Here is an 8,738-nt window from a genome sequence, read left to right as displayed (position 1 = left end):
GCACGTTTCTTTTTCACACTTTAATTTCCAACTTCGCCTCAAGGGTTCAGGTTTGATCCTCATACTCACCTACCAAAACTTTTTTTTTTATTTTAACTCGCCCCCCCCCCCCCACTCGGAGTTTTGATTTACCCAAAACCACACACATCTCCAAACACCCGGGCAACACCGGGTACCCCTCGCTAGTCTATATATATAAAAGCGAAAATGTGTGTTTGTATGTATGTATGCATGTATGTATGTATGTTTGTGTGTTTGTATGCCTTGCAAAAACTTTTGACACGGGTCACGGATTTTCGCCAGATTGGTATCATTTTAAACTTCCAACCTTCGCCCGACAAATATCGAAAAATTGGTCAAAAACATTAATTCCTTCAACCTAAAATGATCAGTTTTCTACAGGGGGGGGTCAGCAAAAACTGTCCTCTCATGACGATTCCGCTTCTACGCATGCATCATACGACGTCGTAACCTGATTTCCTTTAAATATTTGAAAAAGCGACACAATTTCATGGACGTCGTATTAGCTCAGTTGGTTAGAGCGCGGCCTCATTACCTAAAGGTTTTGGGTTCGAATCGTGGTGTGAGGTGGGTTTTTTTTTTTCGATTTTTTTAATTTTAATATTGAAGCAGGGTTATTTAAGCCATTTTTCAGATTTTTCTGTTTTTTTTTGTACTTAGCTTATTTTTAGGTTTTCATTAACACCCCCCACCGACCAAACACACCCCAAAACACCCGAGCAACGCCGGGTACCCCCCGCTTTTTCAAATTTAAATATTGAAACAGAGTTATTTAAGCCATTTTTTTTTGGGGGGGGTATTTTTCAGAGTTTTTAAAGAAGTTTTAACGTTCATTTTTTGTTTTCTTTTTTGTTTTTCTGATTTTTACATTTCCTTTGCCTTACATTAGTTTTTTTTTTATTTTTTTAAGTTTTAACTTTTTTTTTTTTATAATATTTAATTTTTATTTAATATTTAAAAATATTTACTTCACTTATTTTTATGTTCCCCCCCCTCTTTCGTTCGAGTCTGCCTCCGACCACTTTCTTTTTTTTTTTTTTTTTGCTCAACACAAACACCCAGGCAACGCTGGGCACCCAGGCTGGTCAGTAATAAATAGTGATATTTACGAGAAATAAAATAGGTTTATGGTACCTGAAATCCGTACAAGAATTGTCCACAAGGACGTGTGGCCCAGTGGTGAGATAACTTGGAAAAATCAATTGCAAAATATATTCTTCTGAAGGTTGAAGGTTCAATCCTCAATGTGGGTGACCAATAAATGCAATTGCGAATTACTTAGGACCTTTCTCCGTGAAGTAAATAAACTCCCGAATTTGACAAAAATATTCCCGAGTTTGACAAGATACACCTGAAGAAGATCAGAGATTACATTGCCCGAAACGTTGTGAAAAATCACACTCAGTCATCAGAACAGTAGTCCGCGAATTCAAATAAAACAAATAACCAATCCTCCTCTCAAAAATTCAGAACCATGGTAGGTAGGATTTTTTTTTTAGTTCTTTATTATTCCTAGGCAATGCCCATACACAGATCCTGCTATATATATATTATATAAAAAAAAAAAAAAAGAAAGAAAAATCAAAACGAAAGCAAACCTTAAACCTTTGATATTATGTGTATAAAGAAAGTGCTTCCAATGGAAAGGGAGAACATAATTTGACTCGACCTCCATCAAATTTTATGCTCCCGAGGTAAATCATTTGAATCACCCTGCCATGAATATACTACTTCCATGAATGTATGCCATATTAAGTTCATCCCAGAATAATATTTAATGTCTCCATTAAATATCATTCTTCTGAAGTGGAGTGAAGTGGGATATCATCTAAGTTACTCTGCAATAAAAAGCAGTTCTTCTTGAACAAGTCAAGCCACCACTCATTGATATGCAATTCTCTTTTATAAATGAGGAATCATCTGAGCCATCCCACATTCATATACTCAATTGGTACAACAAAACAGAACAAAAATAAATCAAATTGTGTGGGTGCAGCTCCCCGTCATGAAAACATAAAAATTAAAATGAAGTTCTCACAAAATCTTTATTATAAAAATTGATACAAAGAAAAAAAATATATAGTCTGGATGAAAAAATAGTTTAACTTTTTGTTTAATATATGAAAATACAACACACAAGTTTATAATGTAAAAAAGATTTTTCAGAAAACGGATTTAAATTGGAATGGTGCCATTCTTTCTCTTTTCACTGTACAGGCTTCGTGTAAAAATGATTGAAAAAAGTAGAATTAAATTTATTAAAAACAAATCAATGCTCCCTGAAAAATTGAATAAGTATTATTTTCTTTAAAATATTTTAAATTGGAAACAAATTAATAATGTAGCAAGTCAAGTCTTGAAACATAATAAGGTAGGAGGTCAAATCTTGAATGTTGTGTCAAGAATTCAATATTTTTATGAAATTTTAAAATTTTAGTAGATTTTAAGGAAAAATTTAAAATTGAAAAAAAAAATCAGTAATTTTAAGTTGAAATTTTTTTTTTTTAAAGAAAACTTTTCAAACAATGTTGATTATCTCCCTTGATCTGAAGTAGTTGTTGTTGTTGTTATTATTATTAATCATCATCATCATACCATAACACAGATTAGAAATCATATTAACATGTTAACACAGAGAAGAAATCATATTGAAAAAAATATTTCATTCCAGGATCTTGTGAAGTTTGGATATTTAGAAACAATTTGAAAAAGTAATTAATTCCACTTTAGAATTTAAAAAAACTATATTTTAATATCTGCTGTAATAAATGAACAAATTTAATCAAGGGAAATGACAAGATGAGTGGAGTCATTAACTGTGTAATCAGTGAACTGTAATCTATCGACCTCACATTATAGAAAACAGATTAACATGGCTTGGTCTTTTATCATTTATATTTTAATTTTATTTACAAAATATTTTTTGTTGATATATTTGAGCTTTTCACACACACACACATTATATATATATATATATATATATATATAGACAGAGAGAGATGATGATCACTCAGAGCCATCCTGAATTTTTACTTGTGATTAATTTTTCACATCAAAAGAATATAAATTTACTGTTTGTAATAAAATATATCCAATCTTAAATAATTCCATGAAGAATTTGTCATGCAAGTCAAAAATTTAATTATCTTGTAAGAATTTAAATTTACAAGATACTTTTAAATAGACATATTTACACAGGATTTATAGAAAATGTTGCCTCCATGTTATTGAACATTTTAAAGAGAACTGTAGTAGATAGTTTTCAATACAAATTATAGATAATAGACTTTTGAATAGTGTTAGAAAGGTTGATGATAATATACTTAAAAACTAAAATAATATGATTGCTGATATTTCAATTAAAAAACTTTTAATCAAAACAAAAAAATAAATCATTGAATGACATATTATCCAAAATGTTATTAAAACTGGATGTAATGTATAGAAAAGATGAGCTTTTTCAATAATATGGATATATAATGGATATAATTGATACACTCTGTTGAACGATGGGGAGTAAATAAACCTAAAATTTTTGTGCAATATTGTATGATAATAATATAAGTTTGGGCGATATAAATCTACCTAAAATATCTGTAAATCATACAATCACTCCCAAATGAACGAGAATAAAAGAGAAAAATCCAATGATAATGCAACAAATTATATCAATTATTAAAAAGAAAAAGACAAATAAAATGAAAATAGTGAAAGAAACAGAACTTGAATAAAGGATGTTTAGATGCTAATGATGTCATATAGTTATTGGCAGATTAAAAGATAGTCGAAAAGTCCAAACTAAAAAAAATCCTTAGTAAACTACTGAGAACGCACATGTTTAATTTTTGTAAAATTTGTAAAGGAAAAAAGCATTGGAGAATTTCATTGCAGTGATGAGAAAAAAACAAAAAAAAACACTGATGATTTGGATGGAAAGAAGATATTCAGATTCTTAACTAAATTGAATGTTACAAATATTTTAAACATCCGTAAAAACTGATTTCATGACAAGGCCGCAAATAATATAGCTTTTATCTAGAAAAGTTACCATATTCAATGTTTTTTTTTCTGAAATAATCGTTATAGATAGTTTATATGTATCTGAACTACTAAGTAGTTGTGAACCTTTGTGAAAAATTGTGAATAAAATTAGATGCAAAGGACAAAACTATTCTGTACAGATTAGATAGCAAAAGTGCACAAGAAAGCAATTTGAATTGGTTTTAAGTGTTGCCTTTAAAATGGCTATGCCTGTATCAGATGGTCCTTGTTTATATTCAAAATATTATTTAAAAACTTAAGGATTATTTAGTATTATGATGCTAATCATTAATCTTTATCTCAATTATACTTCAGACACATTAGGCCAAAAAATTGATATCAAAAGAACTAGGATGTTAAATGTTAGGGGTCATGTCATTATAAAAATTATTTTTTTTTAGGAATCTATTAAGTCTGATTAAAAGATTTCAAATTTTTCCTTCAGATACACACCATTCTTTTGCAATCAATCATGGATTTTCTGGGATTACTGTACTTGCTGGGATTACTGTACTTGCTGAAAAAATTCAGGTGTTTTAAAGCTATCAGTATGCATAGAATGTTTTTTTACGTTTTGATAATGGTGGCACCTTTTCATCTTTAACCTTTAACTATTTGCAACTTTGTAAGCAACTTTCAAAAATAGTTTTCTTCTATATTACTGAATTCAGCTTTATAAACATGATGGGATGCCTCTTGATTTGTTGCATAATTATATGCAATATTTTATTAAAGAAATAGTTATAAGGTAATTAATTTGTTGCATAATTATATGCAATAATTTATTAATGAAATAATCATAAGGTAACTGATTTGTTGCATAATTATATGCAATAATAATTTATTAATGAAATAATAAGGTAATTGATTTGTTGCATAATTATATGCAATAATTTATTAATGAAATAATCATAAGGTAATTGATTTGTTGCATAATTATATGCAATAATTTATTAATGAAATAATCATAAGGTAATTGATTTGTTGCATAATTATATGCAATAATTTATTAATGAAATAATCATAAGGTAATTGATTTGTTGCATAATTATATGCAATAATTTATTAATGAAATAATCATAAGGTAATTGATTTGTTGCATAATTATATGCAATAATTTATTAATGAAATAATAAGGTAATTGATAATTCTGAATATTTTCTTTATTTTAACAAATCTGAATTTACTTGCTTATACGACTGCTCAAAAAGATGGACATCAGTTGAATCATGTGACATAGAAAAAAAAAAAAACAATGCACTCTAGTGAACAGAATAATTTGAAAGAAATTTTTAAAAGTGCATTTCTGACTTCAGTTAACATTGGCAGATTGTGTCCCTGTTGATATTTTGTATTCAATGTGTTTAAAAGAACAATTTTTAAAATATAAAAAAAAAAAATGATCAAATTGTTTTGGTGGAGGGAGAAACATCAATGAGCAAAAATTGTGATAACAATGACGCTAATGATTAAACAGAAGAGCAACAGTGATTGGCTAAATTGCTGTTCAATAGCTGCATTGCAATCATCCCCACTGCAAATACATGTTATGGCATAACCACCAGTAATTCGTTGGGTTATACAACCATCATCAACATCAGATTGCAAACATCCTCTCGTCACGGCTGAAGCATCTGGAGGAAAAGAAAAAAAATTAAGACAAATATTTGAATGAACAAGTAAACAAAATTTCCAATCTATTATCAGAGTCAATAAAAAAAAAAAAAAAAAAAAGTTGAATCATCCCACTGCGCCAAAAGGTACCTAACTCTTAATGCAATCATCTACCTATATAATAAGTTTTAAGATTGAGAACTGCTGTCAGATTTGAGGTGGTGCCGCTCAGAGCATTCTTTGTTGTCTTAAAACTATGTTTAAGACTATGGTGGATGATCTGTTCTCGACTCTAAAGTCCTTCATTGATTGAGGTTGTCGGACTAACTTCCTCATCTTGGTTGTTATAGTCACAATGTTTCGGCCGTTTTGCCCTCCGGCCTTCATCAGGTGTTTTGTATTGAACTGGGGAACCGTTTGTTAGGAGACTCAAACCAAATCCTTTATTATTATCATGGGGGTACCGTGTTCGGACTCCAGCTAGGCTCTGGGACATAGTTGCTGATTCTGTTTTGAATGTTACTTTTCACTGCCTTCGTTCAGGATTGAACTCAGCACCTTTGGGTAACTAAACTTTGATACAACGTTTAGAACCACTTGCTAGTCTCTTTTTTATCAATATTTCCACGGAAGACACGCAATTGAGCTCCAATTTCTGGTTCCTCATAAAACATGCACAGAAAGAACTTATCTTCCAGCATTGAAAAGATTGTTGCTTTCTTTCTTGAATTATCTAATCTATATAATTATAAAATTCAAATGACCTTGTAACGGGTCTTATAACCCAACATCCGGTTTACGACTTCTGGTTGCACATGCGTACATAAATATAAACCTATAATGTAATACGGAAATGAACGACGTAAAAAAAAAAAAAAAAAAAAAAAAAAAAAAAAAAGAAAACACACACACACACACAGAAAGTATTAATAATTGTTTATTTGGATAATTTAAATGCGAAAAATAAAAAATTAGGACGTTGAAAACGCATACAGTAAAACAATGTTTTATTGTCACGTTGAGTATCTATTTCTAATGCAAATTAAAAAAAAACATATTTACAAATTTTCGCGTTTAAATTATCCAAATAAACAATTGTTAATACTTTCTGCATTTTTTTTTTACATCATTCATTTCCGTATTACGTTTAAGTTATTTTAACAGAATTTTCTTACAAATAAATCTACTTTAATCCGTTAACAACCATAAGAGCATTTTGCAACAGTGATTTATACACCATCTTTTTTTTTTTTTTTTTTTTTTAAATTTCTTCTCCATTTTCTAATACACCTTTTTTAAAAAACATTCATACATTTTCTTCTACACTATCAAAATAAATAACCCTGAAAATGTTTTAATTTGCGTTACAATTAAATAATCAACGCAACAATAAAACATTGTTTTACAGTGTACGTTTTCAGTGTCCCAATTGTTTTTTTTTTGCGTTTAAAATTAAAAGATGTATCAAAATTTGAATTTAATTTTAAGTATTATGGTATCTATTCAGTGCACATTTACCTATAAGTATGACAAACCACTTATAATTCAATGGCTGTAATTGTTTTTTTTTTCTTCAAAAATAAACAATTATAAACAGAATGACTCATAGAAATCTATCTATTCTTTTTCATTTTAATATACTTTCATAGAAAGGTTTCTGTTATGTCACAACAAAAAAATTTTTGTTACGTCACAAGTGTCACGCTCATACATTAATTTTATAGCTAATATAACATACAGACGGTCAGGGTAGTCTAGTATTCAATAAAAGTTCCAAAAACATAAAACAACACATGTGAAACATAAGTTTTAATTGCAATTACATTCATCTTGTTCTGATTGAGTAGGCTTCTTTTTCTGTCTTGCACCAGGTCTTGAACCATGGCGGCCAATGTATAACAGAAGTCAGAAAAGTTGTCAAGAGTTGGTAAGTTAACTGTGATTCCACCGCCAAAGATCAGCCACTTGTAGACATAAACGCCAAATCAAATCCTCCATAACGAGGAAGAAAAAAAAGTGAGAGAAAGAGAGGAAAAGTAAAATAAAGGAAAAAAGATGAAAAAATTTAAATAGATGGAGACAGAGAGAGAGAAAAAAAAAGTTGAATAGAGGGAGAGAAAAAAGTTAAATAGAAAGAGAGAGAGAGAGAGAAAAAAAGTTAAATAGAAAGAGAGAGAAAGAGAGAGAGAAAAAAAAGTTAAATAGAAAGAGAGAGAGAGAGAGAAAAAAAGTTAAAGAGAGAGAGAGAGAAAAAAAAGTTAAATAGAAAGAGAGAGAAAAAAGTTAGAGAGAGAGAGAGAGAGAGAAAAAAGTTAAATAGAAAGAGAGAGAGAGAGAGAAAAAAAGTTAAAGAGAGAGAGAGAGAAAAAAAAGTTAAATAGAAAGAGAGAGAAAAAAGTTAGAGAGAAAGAGAGAGAGAAAAAAAAGTTAAATAGAAAGAGAGAGAGAGAGAGAAAAAAGTTAAAGAGAGAGAGAGAGAAAAAAAAGTTAAATAGAAAGAGAGAGAGAGAAAGAGAGAAAAAAAAGTTAAATAGAAAGAGAGAGAGAGAAAGAGAGAAAAAAAAGTTAAATAGAAAGAGAGAGAAAAAAGTTAAATAGAAAGAGAGAGAGAGAGAGAAAAAAAAGTTAAATAGAAAGAGAGAGAGAGAGAGAAAAAAAAAGTTAAATAGAAAGAGAGAGAGAGAAAAAAAAAGTTAAATAGAAAGAGAGAGAGAGAAAAAAAAAGTTAAATAGAAAGAGAGAGAGAGAGAAAAAAAAGTTAAATAGAAAGAGAGAGAGAGAGAAAAAAAAGTTAAATAGAAAGAGAGAGAGAGAGAAAAAAAAAGTTAAATAGAAAGAGAGAGAGAGAGAAAAAAAGTTAAATAGAAAGAGAGAGAGAGAGAGAAAAAAAGTTGAATAGAAAGAGAGAGAGAGAGAGAAAAAAAAGTTAAATAGAAAGAGAGAGAGAGAAAAAAAAGTTAAATAGAAAGAGAGAGAGAGAGAGAGAAAAAAAAAGTTAAATAGAAAGAGAGAGAGAAAAAAAGTTGAATAGAAAGAGAGAGAGAAAAAAGTTAAATAGAAAG

General features: G+C 29.3%; 1 protein-coding gene across 1 annotated transcript in view; it reads right to left on the bottom strand.

The window, feature by feature from the left end:
* Window positions 1–2,047: 2,047 nt before the first annotated feature.
* LOC145266484 (uncharacterized) overlaps window positions 2,048–8,738 on the bottom strand; it is a 61,723-nt gene continuing 55,032 nt past the window's right edge. The window contains exon 3 of the mRNA XM_080122201.1: window positions 2,048–5,696. Coding sequence (XP_079978327.1) covers window positions 5,494–5,696 — 203 coding nt within the window. The 3' untranslated portion in view covers window positions 2,048–5,493. The remainder of the gene's footprint in view (window positions 5,697–8,738) is intronic.

This window comes from Euprymna scolopes, chromosome 41, assembly GCF_053919585.1.
Source record: "Euprymna scolopes isolate OS-2025 chromosome 41, ASM5391958v1, whole genome shotgun sequence".
Lineage (NCBI taxonomy): Eukaryota > Metazoa > Mollusca > Cephalopoda > Sepiida > Sepiolidae > Euprymna > Euprymna scolopes.
The sequence above is the reverse complement of the archived record's forward strand: the minus strand, read 5'-3'. Positions and strand labels throughout refer to the sequence as shown.